The following is a 23,731-nucleotide window of genomic DNA, read 5'->3' as shown; positions in this document are numbered from 1 at the left end:
AGCTTTTCCCCAGAAAAATCCATTAACCATAAGAAAAGGGACATATATTTGGTCAACTTCTTTATTATTATTTTGCATGGCTCTATATTGCAGAACTGATGCAATTTTGGTTATTTCTCCAAATAATTCTCAATGTCCAGTAAGAAGGTTTCTTGTGACTTCCTCATATATAAGGCCAGGTATGCCTGGGGGTATTTGAATTCTTCATATTCAAATTTAAAGGCTTATCACTTGCCAGGTAACTCTCAATGATCTTTGGTTTGTGAATTTGAGGTCTAGTGAGGCACAATGTCATGCCAATCTCAGGAGCATTGGTGGTCAAATTACAAGTGGAACTGAGATCCTAGACTCTCTTCATCCCATCCTGTTTCATTATCTTTGTCCTTACTGTCTGTGAATTGATTGTTTGGTTTGACAAGTTAGCGTTAGAAAAACAGATCTATGAGATCAGTGTGTGGCATGGCATAGGACCACATTAATTAGGTCACCTCTATACATTAAACAGCCAGTTCTTTGCAAGTAACTTTCACAGAGAATTTAAGCAAGTAGCTTGACTTCTTTAATTTTTATATTCCACATTGTAGGTGTTTGGAACCATTTTTTCTCAGTTCCTTTGAGTAGATGCCAAGAAAACATTTCAAAGCTAGTTTAGGAGGGGAAGTATAAAACCCTAATCCATCAAAGTGTAAAGATGAATCAGGAGGTAGAAAATGGTAGTGATTTTAAAAATTATTTGTTCTATTTTAATAAAAGCATAACCCTTATTCTGTTCCTCTCCCCAGTTCCTTTATGTAACTATTTGGCTATGTGCAAATCACTGCTTGGGACCATAGTAACAGGTTCTTGTGTATTGATAAAACTTGTGGGCTTTGCAAACAATGTTCACTCATAACACAAGGACACTTGCTTGACTATGTCTATGGCAGCTTAATTTGTAATAGCCAGAACCTGGAAACAACCTAGATGCCCTTCAACTGAAGAATGGATAAAGAAAATGTGGTACATTTACACAATGGAATATTACCCAACTGTTAAAAACAACGACATCAGGAAATTTAAAGGCAAATGGATGGAATTTAAAAAAAAAAAAATCATCCTGAGTGAGGTAACCCAGATCCAGAAAGACAAACATGGTATGTACTCACTCATAAATGGATAGTAACTGTACAGTAAAGGATAACCATACAGACCCATAAAGGCTAGGTAACAAAGAGGGCCCAAGGAGGGATACATGGATCTTCCATAGAAAGGGGAATAGAGGAGATCTCTTGATTGGGCTGGGGGTAGTTGGGCATGGGAACTTGAGGGATCAGACTAGTAGGTGGCTGGAGGGAAGGTATTTAGAGAGAGATGACTGAAAAGGGGGGCTTTGTGGAGTCAAGTAGAAGCCTGATACAAGAGAAACTTCTACTAGTACAAGGATGGCCCCAGCTAAGACTCCTGGCAGCAGTGGATGCATCGCCTGAACTGGCCATCCCCTGTGATTGGATTAGTGACTACTCTACTTGTCATCAGAGAGCCATCATCCAGTGATGGACGGAGGCAAGTTCAGAGACCCACAGGCAGACATTGGGCCTAGCTGGGGGAGTACTGCTGAGGAGAGGGAGGAAGGATTGTAGGAGTCAAGGGGGTTAGGGACATCAGAGGGAAAACCACAGAAACAGCTAACCTGGCTCGTAGGAACTCACAGAGTCTGAACCAACAGCTAGGGAGCCTGCATGGGACCAATCTAGGCCCTCTGCATATATGTGACAGTTGTGTAGCTTGGTCTATTTGTGAAACTCCTGGCAATGGGAGCAGGGCTGTCCCTGGTGCTTTGGCTGGCTGTTGGGAACCTATTCCTCATGCTGGATTGCCTTGTCCAGCCTAAATACAGGGGGATCTGGTTGACCTTATGGCAGCTTGATTTTCTATGCTTTGCTGATGCCCATGGGCCTGCCTCTCTCAGATGGCCTGCCTCTTTCAAAGAGAACACAGAGGAGGGGTAGATTGATGGAGGGATGGAAGGGAGGTGGGAGGAGAGTGAGAGGAGAGGAAGAAGGCGAGGCTGTGATCAGGATGCAAAATAAATTAATTAATAAAAAGATTTCAAAAAACTTGTGGGCTTTGGAGAAATAAATATATATATATATACATATATATATACATATATATACATATATATATGATTTTAAATTTGAGCTCTTCAACTTATTTAGCTATGCTACCTTAAACTTCTGGTGTCTTCAACTTAAAAGGGGGAAAAGGATTATTGCACAACTCAAATGCTTATTTTAAAACTAAGGCAAGTCTAGCATGCAGCCTAGCTATCACTATTTCTTCTGTCTCCTGTTGCTCTTCCTGGTCATCAAAGTTTGATTTCCCCTCACTTCCATTAAAAAAAAAAAACCATCATTCATAGGCTTATCAAATTGGCTTTCCAAATGCAACTCCACTTGGAAAATACCACCTACTTTCTGCCCTTTTTGAGACCCTTTGTTAGCGTCTGCTTCCACCTCGAAGTCACTTTCAGTCTTCCACAGCATACAAACCCAAGACCCCACATTCCAACCACTTATATTCTCCTTTCTCTGTAGTTTTCCACCTGAACTTGCCATCCTTTATTACTAAAGTGGGAATTGCAGCAGTATAAATATAGCTGGGCTTTGTTATGAGGACTAAATAAACTTCAGGACACATCTCATCAAAGCCGGGGTTTCCTCACCTGTAACACAGGGAGGAGAATTTTCTAACTACTTGATGGTGTCATGGCGAGGAAGAATGAGTTGAGCTACATAGAAGACATTATAATGCTTGACCCCAGGGACTCTGTAAATGAGACCAAATAAAAAGCCTGGCAAAAGCAAGAGGAGAATGAGCCTGGTTCTTGCAGTTTTATTCCTTTTTTTCTTTAGGAAAAAATATCAGCGCCTATCCATCCGAGGCAACACATCCTGTTGGTCTCCAATCATTGTTGACAGTTGTAGGCCAAACAACAACTTCTCTCTTACTCCTCTCAGCTCAACCTATGAAACCTCACTTGTATTACCTGGTAACTCTGTTAAAACGTTCTCATCAATCCTCGCAGCTCATGCCATTTCATCCCTAATGAGGCTGCCTGCTTTTACGCATCAATTATTTGAGCTACAATCTCCTACCGATGCATAAAAGTCTTTTAAATTACACTTTATGGTTATCTTTGCTCTTTTCAGGATGGATTGTAAATATACGCAGTAAAGTTCTGGACTGCCGATATTCAAGTCAAATGGCATCTAAATAATTTAATATTTTTGTGTTGTTTACTGTGATTGTGCTTGATGTGAGAACTCTGTAAGCACCATTTTACGTCTCTTGTGGCCACTTGACAATATTTGTATCTTTTTAGCAAATTATATGCACATCACTTTAGAATTTACAAAAAGGCTCGTCCATTGTTTCATTTTTAGCTCTGATGACATGTATAGGGATCACTTCTCCCCTTTTAAAGAGAAGAAAACTCAGGCAGAGTGCTTTTACTTTTGGTTTCACTGAACTACTATGGGCAAGTGTTTTGAAGAGAAATAAAGTCCAGCTTATTCTCACTCCTTAACACAGTGACCCATTTTGCTCATGTAACCATCACTGATACCTTAGATCATGATCTATTAACTGAATCATGTCACATTGGAAGGAAGAGTAGATGGACCACCGATTCCAACCTCTTTGAAGAGATTCCACCTACTAGGCTTTGCACTCAAGATTCAGATTCATTCATTCATTTCAAGCCATAGTGCTAACACAGTAAGAAATAGTATTTGATGAAGTAAAACAATGTTTTCAATAGTGGTGTTTTGACTGTCCTAAAATAAACCAGGGAAAACACAGCCATGCGAAGACAAAAACTGAAACGAAGTCATCATATGTCCCTGGTTCATGTGCTGGGCCACCAAATGACAAGGCAATGAAAGATAGGAGAGTCATTAATCTGTGCAAAGTTAAGAGATGGAATGAAGTGGGAACAGTAGCATGAAGGAAGCCAAACCGAAAGTTAGATCAGAAGAGACTTCTGGAACTACTAATTCATAAGTGTCAGCTTTTTACTAAGTTGGTTCTTCGAAAAGCACAACAAACAGTCTTACAGGGATTGTGTGGCAAAGCCAGCACAGAACACAAGACCAAATTACTGGCAGAGAGCAAGCAAAGTCACAATGCAGGGAGCATGATCTAGTTTCCTATATTGCAGCATAGCTAAGGTGACATTTTTTTTTCCCAAATTAAGATGAGCTTGCATTGTAGCTTGCTTATGGAAGACTTAACAGCTGATATCCATATATATTCATATGAGCTGAGCAAGTGTCTCTGTAGTAGGATGAAGCACACTTTGGGTTCATGCCCAAAAGTGGTATGACTGGGTCTTGAGGTAGATTGATTTTCATCTTTCTGAGGAACTGTCATACTGATCTTCATAGTGGCTGTACAAGTTTGTACTCCCACCAGCAATTGATGAGTGTTCCCATTATTCTGCATCAGTATGATTTGTCATTTATTATATTTATTTTGGCCATGGGGCTGGTATAAGGTAAATTCTCAGAGTAGTTTTGATTTGCGTTTCTCTGATGGCTAAGGCTACTGAACATTTCTTTATGTGTTTCTTAGCCATTTGAGTTTCCTCTTTTGAGAATTCTCTGTTTAGATCTGTACCCCATTTTTAGTTTGATTATTTTTTTTTGCTGTCCAGTTGGGGGTTCTTTATATATTTTGGATATTAGACTTCTATCAGATGTGGAGTTGGTAAAAATCTTCTACCATTCTGTAGGCTGCTGCTTTGTCTGAATGATGGTGTCCTTTGCCTTATAGATGCTTTTCCATTTCATGAGGTCACATTTATTAATTGCTAAAATTAGTACCTGTGCTAAAGGTGTTCTGTTCAGAAAGTCTTTTCCTGTGCCAATAACTTCAAGGCTATTTTCCACTTTCTCTTCTATCAAGTTCAGGGTATCTGGTTTTATATTAAGGTCTTTGATTCATTTGGACTTGAGTTTTGTGCAGGGTGATGAACATGGATCTATTTGGATTCTCCTTCATACAGCCATCTAGCTTGACCAGCATCATTTGTTGAAGATGCTGCCTTTTTTCCAGTGTATATTTCTGGCTTCTTTATCAAAAAACAGGTGTCCATAGGTGTGTGGATTTATATCTGGATCTTCAATTCTATTCCATTGATCAATGTGCCTGTCTTTGTGTCATTTCCATGAAGATTTTATTACTGTAGTGTAATTCTGTAGTACGGCTTAAATTCAGGAATGGTAAGACCTTCAGCAGTTCTTTTATTGTTCAGTTTGATCTTGATTTTTTTTCTTACCTTCTACTCCTTCTGGGTGTACTTTCTTCTTTTTGTTCTATAGCTTTCAGGTGTGCTGTTAAGTTCCAGTATGAGATCTCTCTAGTATTTTTATGTAGGCACTTCGGGCTATGAACTCTTAGAGCCTCTTAAAGCATCCTTCCTGGTGTCCCATAAATTTGAGTATGTTGTGTATGTATTCATTTTCATTCAGTTCTAGGAAATTTTTAATTTCTTTCTTAATTTCTGTCTTGACCCATTTTTTATTGAATAGAGAGTTGTTCCGCTTCCATGAGTCTGCAAGCTTTCTGTTGTTGTTGATATCAAGTTTTATTCTATGGTGGTCGGATAAGATGTAGGAAGTTATTTCAATTTTCTTATGTCCATTAAGACTTGCTTTGTGTATGTGGTCAGTTTTGGAGAAAGTTCCATGAGATGCTGAGAAGAAGGTAAATTGTTTTACATTTGTGTGAAATGTTCTGTAAATATTTGATAGTTCCATTTAGTTCATACTGTCAGTTAGCTCCAGAAGTTCTCTGTTTAGTTTTTATCTGATTGGCCTGTCTATTGGCTGGAGGGGGTATTGAAGTCTTCCACTGTCATTGTGTGGGTCAATATGTGATTTAAAACTATAGGGGTGTTTCTTTCATAAACTTGGGTGCCCTTGTCTTTCATACATAGATATTAAGAATTTAAATATCCTCTTGGTGGATTTTTTCCTCTGATGAGTAGGTAGTATCCTGCCCTAGTTTTGGTGTGAAGTCTATTTTGTCATATATTACATTGATTACACCAGCTTGCTTCTTGGGTTCATTTGTTTGGAGTAACTTTTTGCAAATATTACTCTGAGGTGTTATCTATCCTTGATTTTAAAGTGTGTTTCTTGGATGAAGCAGGATAATAGATTTTGACTTTACATCAATTCTGTTAGTCTGTGTCTTTTTATTGGGGAATTGAGTCCACTGATACTGAGAGATATCAATGATCAGTGTTTTTTTTAATACTTGTTATTTTGTTGGTGTGGTGGTGGTGTCGTGGTGGTGGTTTGTGTGTGTGTGTGTGTGTGTGTGTGTGTGTGTGTGTGTGTGTCCCCTCTTTTGATTTGTTGGCCATGGATTATTTATTACCTGTGTTCTCTTTAGGTTGGTGTTTTCTTCTCATGCCTTCTGAAGGCAGGGTTTATATAGAGATATTATTCAAATTTGGTTTTACCATGGAATATCTTATTTTCTCTGTCTATTGTGATTGAAAGGTTTTCTGTGTATAATAGTCTGGGCTCACATCTGTGGTCCTTCTGGCTTTTAGAGTCTATATTAAAAAATCTGGTATTATTCTAAGTCTGCCTTTTTATATTACTTGGTCTTTTCCTTTGAAGCTTTTAATATTCTTTCTTTGTTCCGTACCTTTGGTGTTTTTATTCTTATGTAGCAAATGGATTTCTTTTCTGTCCCAGTCTGTTTAATGTTCTGTAAGCTTCTTGTACTTCTTTGGGTCAGGGAAATTTTCTTCTTTGGTTTTTTTGAAAATATTTTCTGTGCCTTTAACCTGAGTTTCTTCTCCTTCCTCTATACCTATTGTTCTTAGATTTTGTCTTTTCACAGTGTCTCAGATTTCCTACAAGTTTTGTGCCAGGATTTATATTTTAATTTAACATTTTCTTTGACTGAGGTATCCATTTCTTCTATTGTGTCCTCAATGCCTGTGATTTTTCTCTGCCATTTCTTGTGTTCTCTTGGGAGGCTTGCCTCTGACGCTCTTGTTCATGGTCCTAAAGTTTTGATTTCCAAATTTCCTGCATTTGGGATTTTCTTTATTGATTCGATTTTCTCTTTCAAGTCTTGAACTACTTTACTCATTTCTTCTTTAAGGACCTCTATCATATTTTGTTTGTGTTTTCACAGATTTCTTCAAGGGGCTTATTCATGTCTTCCCTGAGGACCTCTGTCATATCCACCAAGGCTGTTTTAAGGGGTTTTTCTTGCAGTTCAGCTATGTTGCAATGCTCAGAGCCCATTAATGGCAGGGTTGCTGAACTCGAGTGGAGACACATCATCCTTGCTGTTATTGATTGCATTTTTAGGCTGACATCTAGGCATCTGGGTTCGGGAAGATTGTAATTCCAGGAGCTGATATCTAGTCTTGTCTTTGTCTGGTTGCTGTTTGTTCCTTGGTTTCTGTTGCCCTCTCTGGTTCTTAGAAGAGAGTAGTGGCTGTGTGTTGCCTGGCAGGAAATTGTTCTGGGATCCTGATAGGTATGGCATTGGAGTTTCCAGGTAAAATGTGCTTCTAGTTATTGGAAATAGGAATGGACTTTCAGGGACTAAGGGGACCCACAGAGAGAGGAAGTCAGGGTGTTCTGCCAGGATCTGCTTAGTCCTCTGGAAATGGGGGCAGAAAGGAGAATCTACAACTGGTGGTCTGCTACAGAGCTAGGGATGAGACTGTGGGTTTGGACTTGAAGGAATGGTGAGAGAGGTGAAGATATGCAGTTAGCCTACTTGCTTCTCAGACCCTAGTGGCCTGTGGGTTCCCAGGGAATGCCTGTTAAAGTTAGGGACTGGGATAAAGCAATGAGTGGGGTGAAAAAAAATTTGGAGGGGAATATCTATGTGATTCACTGGAGAAGTGTGCAGAAAGGAAGGGTAGATATCATCAGGTGGTCTGTTGCAGAGCTAAGGATGAGACTGTGGACTAGATTTGAAGGAAAGCAGGGATACATGAAGATCTGCTGTTAGCCTATCTGCTTCCCTGGCTTTAGTGGCCAATTTGTGTCCTAAGGAGAAACAGAAGGCAGTGGATTTAGATGGCTGGGAAGGTGGAAAGGATCTAGGAGGAGGTAGAGAAGAAGAAATTATAATCAGAATATATTGTATGAAAAATATTTTTCAATAAAAGTAAAATGAAAAAAAAGATGAACTCACTGATGTTTTTATGGCATTTTTCTTACCTTGTCACTATCAGATGAGGAAATACCATTCTGATATTATTTTCCCTGCTGCACTGGCATGTAATTTCCTGTTGTACTTTCTTCTGATTATCTAATATTTTAATTTTGAGCACATGTGTATATGCACAACTAATGTCTAGTATCCAGAGTCTCTGCATCAGTCTACATGTCTTTATTAACTAGAACTGAGTCACCCCAAATTCATTCTATCCTTGCATATTCTCCAATGTCCTCTTGTTTTCATTCCAGGAGTATAGCAAGAAATACGAGTATAGGGTGAGGGGTTATTTGTGGGAAGGAGATCAATTACACCGAACTCATCTATGATGAGAAAAAAACAGTATCCTACCTCCAAGGGTCAATGATCTTTACAAAGGTTCACTTGTTAGAACAGCATTGCAAGGCACTGTTCAGAGGTCCTTTACCAAAGTCTTAGGCACAGATCAGGTTTTAAGATGATGTTCAACTTCTTAGAGCCTAACACAGAGCTTCATAGCCAACTAAGCAGAAATGCAACAGATATTTGTTCAATAAATAAGTCAGTAAATTGAGGCTGTGAATGGCACTTGATATCCAAGTGTTTCCCCCCCAAAACAGTCTAGTCAAATTAAGTAGTTGACATTAATATGAAGTTAAATACCAGTGTATTACTTAAATAATATGTCAAGACAGCAGTTAGAAAGTAGTAAAAAGGAACCAGATGGTGAATTACCAAGGAAGCAATGCTATCAAGAAACGCAGACAATGTAGGAATTAACTTGAGACAGAATTTATGGGTAGGATTTACAAAGCAAGAGAAAGGGGGTAGAATTTTTACACTATTTTTGGCATATTTTTCAAATTGTGAGAGCATTTCAGAGTGATGATGTATAAAGAAAAGCTAATGGGTTTTGATTTTAAAGATATCTTCTGTTTCTGAATTCATTTCTCTTGCTGAGGCTTATCTATATATTCATTCTATTTATTTTCCTTATTCTAAATAGGGCCATACTATACTCCCTAAGAGACATGATGAACATACTAATATGCAGATCACTCTCTCTAATCCATCATTATCACTATCAGCATAAAACTGTGTTGTATTTTAATACAACTGTAATCATTGGAATATAGTGTTAATCAATGTTTGGCTCAACTAATCTCATAATGACACATTTTCAGGTATTTACAGTTTCTGGGTTTTTTGTTTGTTTGTTTTTGCTCTAAACATTCTTGTATGTGTATTCAATTATGTCTATAAAAAAAGATCCTTGCCTACAGAATGGGAAAAGATCTTCACCAACCCCACATCTGACAGAGGACTGATATCCAGAATATATAAGGAACTCAAGAAATTAGACATCAAAATGACCAACTGTCCAATTAAGAAATGGGCTATAAAACTAAACAGAGAATTCTCAACAGAGGAAACTCAAATGGCTGAAAGACATTTAAGGAATTGCTCAACATCCCTAATCATCAGGGAAATGCAAATCAAAACAACTCTGAGATACCACCTTACACCTGTCAGAATGGCTAAGATCAAAAACACTGAAGACACTTTATGCTGGAGAGGATGTGGAACTAGGGGAACTCTCCTCCACTGCTGGTGGGAATGCAAGTTTGTACAACCACTTTGGAAATCAATATGGTGCTTTCTTAGAAAATTGGGGATCAATCTCCCCCAAGATCCAGCTATACCAGTCTTGGGCATATACCCCAAAATGCTCAATCATACCACAAGAGCATTTGCTCAGCTATGTTCATATCAACATTGTTTGTAATAGCCAAAACCTGGAAACAACCTAGATGCCCTTCAACTGAAGAATGGATAAATAAATTGTGGCACATATATACAATGGAATACTACTCAGCAAAGAAAAACAATGACATCATGAGGTTTGCAGGCAAATGAATGGATCTAGAAAAAAAATCATCCTGAGTGAGGTAACCCAGACTCAGAAAGACAAATATGGTATGTACTCACTCATAGGAGGATACTAGATGTGGAACAAGGATGACTGGACTTCTACTCACATCACCAGTGAGGCTACCTGAAAAACAGGACCCCAAGAAAGACACGGGGATCACCCAATGACAGAGAAATGGATGAGATCTACATGAACAGCCTGGACATGAGTGGAAGCAATGAAGGGTGAGGGTCGAGGGAAAGAGAGCAGGAGATCCCAGCTGGATCAAGAACAGAGAGGGAGAACAAAGAATAGGAGACCATGGTAAATGAAGACCACACATGAGAAAAGGAAGAAACAAAGTGCTAAAGAGGCCCAGAGAAATCCACAAAGATACCCCCGCAAAAGACTGCTGGCAATGGCTGAGAGACAGTCGGGACTGACCTACTCTGGTGATGGGATGGCCAAACACCCTAATAGTTGTGCCAGAAACCCCATCCAAGGACTGAGGAATCTGGATGCAGACATCCACAGCTAGGCCCCGGTGGAGCGCTGGGAGTCTAATTAGCGAGAAAGAGGAGGGTTTATATGAGCGAGAATTGTTGAGACCAAGGTTGGATAAAGCACAGGGACAAATAGCCAAACGAATGGAAATACATGAACTATGAACCAAAGGCTGAGGGGCCCCCAACTGGATCAGGCCCTCTGAATAGGTGAGACATTTGATTGGCTTGATCTGTTTGGAAGGCATCTAGGCAGTGGTACCAGGTCCTGGGCTCGTTGCATGAGTTAGCTGTTTGAAACCTGGGGCTTATGCAGGGACTCTTGGCTCAGTCTGGGAGGAGGGGACTGGACCTGCCTGGACTGAGTCTATGAGGTTGATTGCAGTCCTCGGGGGAGGCCTTGATCTGGAGGAGGTGTGAATGGGGGGTGGGCTGGGGGGAAGGGGAGGGGGGCAAGAAGGGAGAGAACAAGGGAATCTGTGGCTGTTATGTAGAACTGAATAGTATTGTAAAATGAAATAAAATAAAAAATAAATAAATAAAGATCCTTGAGGTAAACTAGGGTATTACATTTTTCTATTTTAGTGTTTTTTCCTTTCAACAGTAGGGCCTGAACCTAGTACATCATTCATGCTAGGCAAATACTCTACTCTTTAACTATATCCCCAGCTGTCTGTTTTACTTTAGAGGATTATTATTATTATTATTATTATTATTATTATTATTATTTTACATTTATTTACTTATTTATGAATTCATCCATGCCATGTGTGGAGGTCAAAGTACAGCTTTCAGAAGTCAATTGGCTCTCTCCTTTCACATTGCGGGTTCTGGGCCTGGAACTCGGGTCCTCAATCTTGTTAGCAGGAGCCTTTACTCGGTGAACCATCTTACTGGCCTCTCGTTTTTCTAAAGGGTCTCATTGAGTTGCTCAGGCTGATCTATAACTCACTGTGTGGCCTAGGCAGGCTTTAAACGTGTAATCTTTCTCTATTGGCCTCCAGAGCAGCCAGGGTTACAGGTTTATAGAGTTAACTGCACTTTAACCCTACTGTCAGATTACTGTCCACATGCATTCCCATTGTCAAGAACATGAATGAGAAATTTCAATTCCCTTTCTCTATGTCAGATTTGGATCTTATGTGAAATACAGTGTAGATATTTATTTATATATGAAGTACAATGTAGATATGTATATATTTACGGTGTAGACATTCTGTGCATTTCTCATCAAGTATTTGTTATTTAAACCCCTGAGTGATCTTTGAAAATCATTCATTGCCTTTCTACAAAGGAATTTCCCTAAGTTCTTTGTATATTATGACAATTATTTGTTTCTTATGTCTGGTATTAACTTTTCCTTTTGCCATTTCTTTGTTTATAAACCTTGTAGATTTATGTCTATTTACTTAAACTCTCATTTTTTCATTATGTCTGGCCTGTCTTTTGTGACTTTTGGTTTCTTCTTAGTGTGGACAAATTTCCTATAGAATGAAAGTATATGTGCCGTTCAGCAAGGCAAGAGCTGAAGGGCATTTGATGACCACGGAACAAACAACTTGGACAAAGAAGGGATTATACAAGTCAAGATCAGAAAATAACTTCCCTTGATGTCAGTATGAAAGGCCATCTACTAGAATAATAAGTGTGGCCTTAGCCTACAAACAGAAAACTGCTAAACCATTTTAGATGAGGCAGTAACAGCGAAAACGTGATTTTTCTTTAGATTCACTTACAAAGTGATTTGAAAAGCAAAATTTAGATTCATGGAAACCAGCATTTAAACCATTTGTTGAACAAAAAACTATTCTAATTATGTTTGATGCATCAATTAATTAAGCACCATGAAGACTATTTAGGAATCATCTACTAAGGTCAAGAATTGGGGCATGAAGAAAGACTAGGTAAGATAGAACCAGAGAAAAAAGAATGGTTAGAAAATAAGAAAAAGTAAGAATTCAGATGGGGCTGAGAAAGGATTATATATACCTGGCTTAACTGTTGAGCCTAGGAAATTTGAGTGTGATGGAAATATTGGGAGAGAAAATAAATTAGAGGAAGAAACAAAAACACTGCAGGGCAGTAGCAAGAACGGTGTTTTGTGTGTTTTCCTGGGCTGCCTTATTGCTTTATAGGCTGTTACTACAGACTGAGGCCAATTCATTAATCAGCCAGTATTGAGAATGACATTTCAATCAATCACAAATTCATTTGACTGTGTTGTCATTAAGCTCACATTTATCCATCTTGTCTTTGGGGATGTTGCTCCTTTTATTTCAAGATCATTTATTGAGCGGGCACCTATTGCAGCTCAGACTTGGTGCCAAGTGCTGGGAATACAGGGAACAGTAAGTATGTCGTCTCAGATCTCTCCAAACCTGGGTGACACCTAAGGTGGGAAGCTTTGAAGTGCTAGAGGAAGACCCTTCAGGGAGCATCATTAATTCTCTCTGCTAAAGTGGAGTACACCTGATCCAGGCATGCCTGTACTTAGATGCCTCTTGACCTAGGGCTGTCAGGATTAAACACCCAGAAGAAGATAAAAATTCACATGAGCTTTTATTGGTGAGAACATTTTAGCACACATTTGCCTTATTAATATACTGACAAATTTGTATGTTAGCTCGTTTTTGTCTTAGATGTAAATCTATTCTGCTGACGCTCCTTTTTCCTAACAAAGATAAGGAAGAGCTGGGATGTGGGCAGATGGAGGCAGGTGGCTCTTTTCTGCTTGTATAACAGACTCTTTTAGCATTTGTTACAGTAATTATTGGCTTCCTGCGGCTGTGCCCTTGCCATAGAGAAGGGCGTTGTTGTCTTAATCATCGTCTAGTAATTATATTATTGGGGAACTTGTATTAGCAAGCGAAAGAATCTAACACCAGCCAAAACAGCAAACAGAGGGGAGAATGCCAACTTACAGACTTCAGTATCAGGAAAGAACAGAGTTGGGCTAGAGCCACACACTTAGCAGTCTTCTTGCCTTGTTGTTCTTCCCTTTAATTACTTCAATGTAAAGGCTGTCCTTTCTCATGCTGTGAGGTTATATTCAGAATCTTCTCTGCAAACCCTAAAGACAGACTGATTCTCCTCTAGTGTTTGTAGGTTCTAATTAAAAATCCTTAAGTTGAGACTCATGGTTTCTTAGTGGGTCACATCCCAATTGACTGCACAAACCATATCAGAATGAGTGACTGTGGATTCCTACAGAGAAGCTGTTATCAGAATCCCAGGAAAAACATACAAAAAAATCAATGGTTGCCCATTCACTATATACACAATATTTATAAATGAAGCACATTTGATTCAAGGACTCCATTATGAGTTTCATCATCTACAATCTCATATAATTTTCAAGTGGTTCCATAAAAAAGACATTATCATCTTTTTCAATGAAAAACTATGAAGAAGGGAAGTCAAGTGTTTAGTGTAAGATTTAATTTAAATTTAAATAATTGATTGAATAATTTGACAAGCTATTTATTAACATTATTATAATTCAATTATTGATTAAATGCAATGATTTAATAAAGTGGAAGTATACATTATTTAGCATATGACTAAGTAGCCATTATTTGGGAAATTCAAGATTTGAGCCAGCCTGTATATGAACATATAGCATATGCATATCCAAAGTATATATAAATATACATTAATATGTGTATATTTGAATGAGTATCTAAGCACTTAATGAATATGTGCTTCCCAAAGATGGAGTCCTTGACAAATTATATCATTTTAAATGGATATTCTAATTTATTTTTTACATAGAAAATTAAAATTAGTTAAGTATGCATTTCTACAGAACACCAAGCATCTTCAAAGTATCTTCAATCAAATTATAGAGAAGAACAAAACCAAGGCAAGAAGACTGAAACCCAGAACAAGTTGCTCAAGTGTGTATAACTAGCATGGTTCCATCCTTCCCTGATACCTAAGTCAGTAAATTGACATTAGCCAGAGCTCATCAATATTTTGAATTTATAATTGTCCATGCTGAGGTCATTGCTTTTCAAGAATTAATAGTGCTGTAGACCAAGAAGAGTCAGTATTTTTGGAACATTTTAACTGTGTTAGGAAAACTCTTCAAGAATGGTTCCACATGAGTAGAACCATGTATTCATGTACACTCAGCATGATGATGTAATTCAAAGTTAGATAAGAATCTTGGGAAAATTCCCAGAGGGATCTTGCCCCACTGCCAGGTAAACTCTGCTTCTGTTTCTGGGCAACACATTGTTGTTTGTTGTTCTTAAGTAGCCAAGACTTGACTTCCATTTTTCTACACATAAGCTGCCATGCAGAGATACTGAGAGCAGACCTATAACCCCTGTAAATCATCCTTCATTTTCTGATCTTGTTGCTTTCCTTTTGTGATTTTCTGAAGACAAACATGAGGACAACTTCCCTTCGATGTGTTAGGCTAGAGAGAACTGTGATAAAACTTCAGCATGGTCTCATAATCTCCATAGTGTACTTCCACAGCTCCCTCTAGAGGCCACCTAACGCAGTTTCCTGGCTTCTTCTTGTTTGGGATTTTTTGTTTTTGTTTTTGTTTTTGTTTTTGTTTTTGTAAGACAGGGTTTCTTGGTGTAGCTTGGAGCCTGTGCTGGAACTTGCTCTGTATGCCAGGCTGGCCTGGAACTCACAGAGATCCACCTGCCTCTGCCTCCCAACTGCTGGGGTTAAAGGCATGTACCACCACCGCCTGGCCAGTTTCCTGGCTTTAAGGTCTGTTTTACATTATACATCAGCTTATTCTGTTGACTCCCATTAACTGAGTCACTGCTAAAGCACATGACTATTTAGACAGTTGACAGATCCCTCCTTGAGACAATCTGTGATAGCAATCCAAGAAGGATTGCCCTTACTCCCCACTATATTTGGCAATAAATAGAAAACTGTTTGACTGGTTTCTCCTCTGCTGTCAGTTTCCATCCCAGAGCTACTCTAAGTGATTCAAAGAGTTACATGTTGTGGGTGGATGAAATATGTCCTCAGTATGGGCAAGTCTAACATGGGTAATTTAAAATTACCAATGAGAAAGAAAACAAAGACTTTGGAAAGTTAAATAGTACACATAAGTTGAAAAAGTCTGAGTATTAGTCAACTTTCCGTAACTGTAACAGAGCACCCAAGGTAACTAATATGTAAAGAAAAGGTTTGCTTTAATGCTTAGCTTTAGAGAAGATCCATTACTTTCAGGCCATGAGTGGCGGCATACATGACAAAGGCAGAGTGCATGGAAGAGAAAACTGCTTAGTTCATGGACAAGAAGCAAAAGAAGAAGAGAGAGGGGCTGGAGTCCTAAATCTCATGTAAGGGAATATTCCCAAAGACCAAAGAACTTCATACTAACTTCCCCACCCCCCACGCTGAAGGTTTCATCACCTTCCAAGTCCTTAAGATATGGACTGCAGGAGATGACTCGCCATCCAAATTATAGCAGCTGATCATTGATATGATGAGAACCTGAACTTGCGATGTGTATGATTAGAGCCTATGGACTTCATCAGTTTATACCCAATCTTATAAGGATGATTGCTTCCTATAAATGATCAGTAGGAATTTGTCTTCCCCCAATCCTCCTTTGATCTATTAGTAGTTCTTTCAGCAGAAAAAAAAAATGCTATTATTGTTCATGATTTGTTTTCTAAGAACTCAGGTTCATGCCTTTGAATTTTGGCTTCTCTTTCTAACTGTTCTTTTCTCCTTCTTATTCTATTAGACTGCAATACAGTAGGCTCAGAATAAGCGAAACCATAGAATTCTATGAAGCTGATCTTAGTACTTTCATAAAAAGCAATATTGTTGTAATAATAATGTGTTTATACAAGAGGATATTCCTAGCCTTTAAAGACATTTGGTGATGTATTGAAGGATAATATGTAGATATATCTATAATTGAATATTTTCATCAGCCAAAAAAAAATAGTTGAAGCAGTGGCCTCAAGCTAGTGGTTTGTAGCTAGAGTTTTCCCGGTCCTGCCTGTCTTCCCACAGTCAGGACAAATCTCTCTCACCAGCCAGTCCTGCAGCTGCTCAGACCCAACCAAGTAAACACACAGAGACTTATATTACTTAAACTATTTGGCCTAATGGCTCAGGCTTCTTGCTAGCTGTTCTTATCTCTTAAATTAACCCATTTCTATTAATCTATAAGTTGCCATGTGGCTCATGGCTTACCAGTATCTTAACATCTTCTCATGGCAGCAGCTGGCAGCGTCTCTGTCCCTCAGCCTTCCACTTCCCAGAATTCTCTTCTCTTCTTGTCCCACCTATACTTCCTGCCTGGCTACTAGCCAATCAGCATTTTATTTATACAGAGCTATATCCACAGCAGTGGTTTATGTCTTAGTGCTGGTGTATCTGTCTTTCGTCATTCAGTGTGTAAAAATTTTTATGGTGGAAAGAAAAAGACCATGTAGTCCAGTGAAAGGTAGTGATGGCCACAGGTGCCTGGGGTAGTAAACACATGAGGATGACCACTTTTTAACTTCTTATTAAAGCACCAACAGGGGAGCACACCAAATGAACAGCTCAGTGCTCTTCAGCAATTGGATGAGATACCTCTCATTTGAAACCACCCTATGAGGTAGGCGGGATTTTCCCCATTTTTACAGATAAGAAAACTAAGACTCAGAGAGGTGAAACAAGAATATTCAACAATTCTATAGAGTCCCTCTGCCTCAGGTAGAGCTGTGTGGAAGGGACTGAATTGAAACAACAGCAGACAGGGAGGCAAATGAAGGCATCAAGGAAATGATAAACAGATGAAGGGGAGTAAGGCAAACACATGCAGATCCCAACAAGGTGCACATATTTCAGCAAAGTACCTGGAGAAGGAACAGTACACAGGTCCATTACAACAGCTGTATTCCCCGAGGCACAAGGGGCATCTCAGGAATAACCAACTGAAAGCTTCAAAACTGGAGGCAAAATTGGCAAATTTGAAAACAGAATGCAAGGAAGGGCGAGGAGGTTGTTTCAGGACTGAATGAAGCGTTATGGGGGGGGGCTATCACGCCACATGTCCCACTCAATTCTAAGTGTAATCAGATTGCTGACAACACCTTTCCTGCCTCTAAGATTACTTTAGCAGTAGAAATGACAATTTCCAGTGCTTTTATTTAGCATTTCCAAAATGAATGTGAGAATATTTCACATACTTGCTCCATTTGAATTCACGGTACAGGCTTGAGTTCAGCTATTTAACTTCAAATAAATCCTACCTAGGAAAATGTGGTCAACTGTATGCTCTAGTGGAATTCTGCTGGAAAGATTAGTACAGTGTTCTGATGACCTGGAGGAGCAAACAAATGATCTTTAGAAATTCAAAATCAGTTTATCGTAGCTTAGTTTTTCCTCGTTTTTTTTTTTTTTAATGTAAGTGGCTATTTTTTTAATGAAGGAAAGGTGGTCTAAATATGCCCAGTAATCCAATGAAATATTTCCAAGATACTGAAAGATACCAGTGAGACATGGGAGTCCTTTCCAGGGCTTGTTTTTATGTCTCCCTTCTGTTTTCATTAAAGTAACTCTCAAAGATTAAATAACTAGGAACCAAGTGGAAGGAAAAGATACAAGTTGTTTACTTCCACTCTAGCAGGCAGGCTGGGTACAGTCAGACAGATCACAAGAACCATAATCCTTTCTGTCCTCCAGGATCTCCCATCAGGAGCCACCAGGGAGCAGCGGATAACTAAGTCACTCCTTGCCTCCTTTAGGGAGATATTTGCATGGAAATGAATAGGAAAGATCACAGGGAGGGTGGAGGGAAGAGAAACAATAACAGTACCAATATTCACATCCATTCGACTTTATGATCGTCCCCTTTACTGAGCAGGATGTGTCTCTTTAGTCCCTTTGTGTGGATCAGCAATCCAGGTCCCAAGAATGGGAGAAAAAGAATTCATCCAAAATCATCCCACGTGTGCCCGACAAGGGATTTGAAGAAAGACATGTAAAATTTTAATCCCGATTTTACCCTTGACACATGCTTCAGCCATACTGATGTTCCATTACCTCTGCTTGACCTCATTCCCTCATCTGTAAAATGGAGCTGAGAATAGCATCCTTCTGAAAGGTTTGTCATGGGGATCAAATGATAGAGTGCATGTCAAGGAGGATGGACACTTTGGCTCATAATGTTCAATAACGCTATCATAACATTTGTAAAGTATCATGGTGATGTAACCAACCGTCTTATTAAATAAGAAACACAGAAACAATGTAAAAGAGAAAGCCAAGAGGTCAGAACTCAGAGCTAAAATCTCACCCTTCCTTCTGCTGTCCCAGCTTCCCGAAAGAGAGCTACTTCCTGTCTGTATGTCTTTTTTATAGTATTATTGTTCTGCCTTCTCATTGGTTGTAAACCCAAACACGTGACTGCCTCGTCACTGTCTGAATGTACAGCCCCCTAGGTCTTAAAGGCATATGTCTCCAATGCTGGCTGTATCCCTGAACACACAGAGATCTATGGGATTGAAGGCATGTGACACCACCGCCACACTCTGTCTATGGCTCTAATAGCTCTGACCCCCCGGGCAACTTTATTTATTAACATACAATCAAAATCACATTTCAGTACAATTAGAATACCACCACAGTATCATATAGTTCATACAAAGTATAGCCAATTCCATTACATTTCAAGTACCAGGCAGTGCTAAATTGTCTATGTGTAAGCAAAAAAAAAAAAAATGTTTATTATGGCAGCCTATCCCTTAACTCACAGAAGACTGGATGCAAGTTCTAAACAAAAATGAGCTGACACATTGAATATAAAGAGATATTTTAAGCAACAAAGGTAATCAGAAGAATTTAGCTCAGTCTGGTAACAGTAGGAAAGAAAACTGTTTTCTATATAATGTCACTATGGGGCAGGAATGAGGGAAGAAAGGAAGGAAGAAATGGAGGGATGAAAAAAACTCCTGGAAAAAACACACACACACACACAAAGTATTTTGTCCATTCTATCACTGAGTAAAACAATACTCAGAAAGATAAAGGGGTTCCCAGAATACAAACTCCCTCAGCTAGTGAGTGGCAAACCTAGGTCTCAGCAAATCTGCCTCCAGGATACATTCTATATGAATTAAATCATTGGAATACTATTAAGATTCCTACTATCTTTCTTGTTTGAAGATAATACTAATCATCAAATTATTTTCCTCGTAACTTCCCTTTTCTCTCTGAAAACCATCCCTAGGAGTCACAGCTGACAATGAAGAAAGTACCAAGTTTACATTAGAAGGGCAGAAACAGACATGGGAGAATTCTCCTAGGAATACTCAGAAATTCTATTATAATTCACAAGTGCTTTAACCACACAGCATCTTGTTTGGTTTTTTTTTTTTTTTTTTTTTTTTTGTCTTGTTTTTTTTGTTTTTGTTTTTACTTATGAAATAGAGCAAGAATAGTTTCTACCTCCTGGAATTGCCAAAATGTCATGTCAAAATCCTTAGCTGGAGTGCACAGCACATACTAACCTTGCTAAATAAACATCCCCCGGCACTGGAAAACACCATCCACTCCAAAAATAACTCCTCCAGTCTGACCACAGAAATCGTCTAAGCATCTTTATAAAAGCCAGTTCCAGAAGGATCCTGTAGATGCTCTTGTAAAACAGCCAAACGCTTGAATAATCTCATAGCCTGGAATCTAATTTTCCAATCATTCTTCAGGCTTTCCCTGTCCTTAGATTGCCGTGGTGATAATGTGGGTATCTAGTCACAACATGGTATGTGTTATGCTCTTTATTTCCAAAGCACATTCACATTCTTACCTTGTTGATTCTAAAACAATTGGGCAAGTCAGGGGGGGTAGGTAATATCCCACAAAAAGGATGAGGAAACACAGAAAACAGGAGAGAATACATTAGCCACTATCATTATACACCAGGTGTGCCCCAGTGTTCTGTGTATATTAGCCCATGTAAACTTCTTAGGAGCCCATTCAAGCCGGTGTTGTTATTTTATTTTCAGGAAAGAAAAGTGAGACTTGGAAAAGAAGGTCATATGTTTACATGTAGCTGGAAGTTATAGTTTTCCTTGTTAACAAATTCAGAAAAGAAACTCACTAAAGATGTGCTAAGTGTGTAAGTTTGAAAAACATCAAAAGATAGTTTTAGGTTGGTAATACAAGTTAGGATAGAATGTGAATTCGGTACAGTGTTTTGGACTCACCAAAATAGGATAAATAAGAGAGCTTTTTCTTTGAATTTGTCATATGTTAATGGACTGGACATTGTTAATGTAATTCTTGACTGTACTTATTGTATATAGTTATTGTACATATTGTATGTAGTTTTTTCTTATATTAGTTATAACCTTCCTTTATTATTTTAGATTTTAAAAAAAGGGAAACATAGTGATATTTTGCTGTACTCAAAGAAGGCTTACCTGAAGATCAGAGGACAGAGCCAGCTGCAGAGTTAGCCCCAGAGGTTAGGCACTCTGGAGCCAGAGATCTGTCTGAATCTCTATGAGTTCAAAGCCACCCTGGATTATACTAAATTAATGCAGTTTAAAAGAGAAAGAGCTAGGCAGTGGTGACATACACCTTTAATCCCAGTACTTGGGAGTCACACACCTTTAATCCCAGCACCATGAAGGCTGAGACAGGCAATGATATGGCAAGGCAGAGAAAGGAATATAAAGTGGAAGAAAACAGGAATTAGTCCCTTTCAGCTGAGGACTCAGAAGCAATCAGTCTGAGGATCTTCTCTTTTTGGCTGAGGAGTTGACAAGATGAGAAGTGGCTGTGGCTTGTTTCCTCTGATCTTTCAGCATTTACACAAATATCTAGCTCTGGGTTTTTATTATAATACCATTTAGGATTCATGCAAAATTCACATTCCTCCAGATAGGTAGTGGAGGAGCTGGGACTCAAGTCTGGACCTGTCATCCTCCAAAGTCAATCAACTCTATCACCAACTTACCAAAAAAACAATCACTCAAACTATTAATGGCTAGCACCATATTATAATTTGCATATTATAATCTTCTAACTCATAGTCTAAGACACCTTTTGTTAAAGCCATTCATTCAGCCAGTTTGAATTGTTCAAGGTGCTGATGCCACACTCATCTGTAGCTAAGACAGTCTCTGCCACATACAACTGCTTGTCAGCTGTCCACTACTTCTAGTCTCCTATTCCAGTCCATGCCTCAAATTGTGTGGCTCCTCTAATGCTGATAGGAGAAAAGTGAAAGGATAAAACATATTGCATGTTTCTTCTCCTTTTATTAATTTATTAATTAATTTGTTATTTGAGAACTTCATAGGTAGATTACATGATGAGTGCTCTAATGCCCTACCGTCTCTTTAAATCCCTCCCATTCCTATCTACCCCTCTTCTTCCACAAAAGTCTATTTCTTACATTCATGTCTATTTCTTGTGTTCTGTGACCCACTGAGTCTAACCAATGCCTTCAATGATTTGGAGCTCTCTTCTATGTGACCACAAATTTGGAGATATCTACTAAAGTCTTGTGGGCTCAACAGTGGGTTCAAGGAAGAAAATGAGCCACCGCCCACTCCCAGCATCTACCAATAGCCAAGAGTTCAGCAATAAGGGGCAGGGACCTATCCACGACAAATTATTGACAGTCAGTCTTGTGAGGGCTCAGTGCAGGTAACTGCAGCTACTGTGATGATTGCAACTGAAGTTCTTTCTTTTCAGCTGTCCAATCCTTGTGGCTTAGGTATATTCCCATATCCAAGTTGCAATGGCATTTCGAGCATGATCTCCTTCCCCTGAGGAGAACGTTCTCAGTCCTTATTTGAGATGATTGACTCTCTCTTGCTTTGTTTTAAAAGGAGCTGATGGTGAAAAAGGAGACACAGGAGAAGGAGGCAAGGATGGCAAGGTGGGACGCAGGGGACCAAAAGGTACACTAACCTGTCTGAAACTGCCACTGTAATGTGCAGATGTTCATTCTCTCCTGCCCCCTGTCTTGGAAATCAGCAGTTTCACAAAGCTCTTTGGCCCAGAGATACATGTAATGTGCTTCAGATGTGAATTACAGAACCAACCAAGGCTCCTATGAGTTTGCCTGATGGCTAGACTTTGTGGTATTTCTCAAGCTGTATCATTAAGGCTGGTCAGAGTGGTTCACGCTCTGTGGTGCAGGGAGTAGCTGTCTCAGAGAAAATATAAGATGGTGAGTTATAGGAAACATAGCTGTGTTCGTAGAAAGAGCTGCCTGGTCCTTTGAAGGACTCATCTTTTCCCAGTCTCTGTATTTCTTTACTCCTCTTTCCTTATAATAGAACATGACATAAGAGGGCGATGACTGGTCCTGCAGGGGGTGGAAGTACAACAGACAAGGGCAACACAAAAGCTATTTGGATTCCTTAATGAATCAACCCAAGATTAAACCTTACTAAAGCTAAATAATAAACAAAAAGCTTCTAGGTTGCCACCATGTATCTCCCAAACACCCGAGTTCTTCCTCCACTCACCAAATGGTTCCCATGGACCACTCATTTTAAATTTTTGAATAATTTAAAAAGTTTAAAATACCCTTAAACCCTCTGAACCTCAGTCTGAGAAAGACTGACTTAAGCTCATTCTGGAAGTTCTTATGTCAGTTGCTAAGTTATTCTCACAAAACCCATTTGTAACTAGTAAATTTATATATATATATATATATATATATATATATATATATATATATATTATCACTTCCTGTTACTTATCATGTTGTGTGTTTTGCTTTTTGCTTTTTTTTTTTTTTTTTTTTTTTAGTGAGAGTTCTTGCTATGTAGCCTTGGCTGGTTTGAAGTTTGCTCTGTTGACTCAGGCTGGCCTCTAACTCATAAAGATCTGTCTGCCTCTGCCTCCCGAGTACTAAGATTAAAAGTGTGTGCCACCATACTCATTTTTATCATTTTTGACATTATTTTTAATTTTAAAAGCAAGCAATGACTTTGGACTATTGTACGGATAAGTCTTAGACTACAAGCTTAGCAATAAAGCAAGCTGTGATGGATCACATATGCAATCCCGTCATCCAGGAGGCTGGAGGCAGAATCGCTGTATATGAGATCAACCTGGCACACACAGTGAACTCAAAGCCAATCTGGGC

The 23,731-nt window shown here is 38.9% G+C and overlaps 1 protein-coding gene across 1 annotated transcript in view; it reads left to right on the top strand.

The window, feature by feature from the left end:
• Positions 1 to 23,731, top strand: part of Colec10 (collectin subfamily member 10) — a 43,151-nt gene that overhangs the window by 4,780 nt on the left and 14,640 nt on the right. Inside the window, exon 2 of the mRNA XM_006982391.4 lies at positions 22,461 to 22,532. Within this exon, the coding sequence (XP_006982453.1) occupies positions 22,461 to 22,532 (72 nt within the window). The remainder of the gene's footprint in view (positions 1 to 22,460; positions 22,533 to 23,731) is intronic.

This window comes from Peromyscus maniculatus, chromosome 20, assembly GCF_049852395.1.
Source record: "Peromyscus maniculatus bairdii isolate BWxNUB_F1_BW_parent chromosome 20, HU_Pman_BW_mat_3.1, whole genome shotgun sequence".
NCBI lineage: Eukaryota > Metazoa > Chordata > Mammalia > Rodentia > Cricetidae > Peromyscus > Peromyscus maniculatus.
This window is presented reverse-complemented; position numbering and strand designations above follow the sequence as displayed.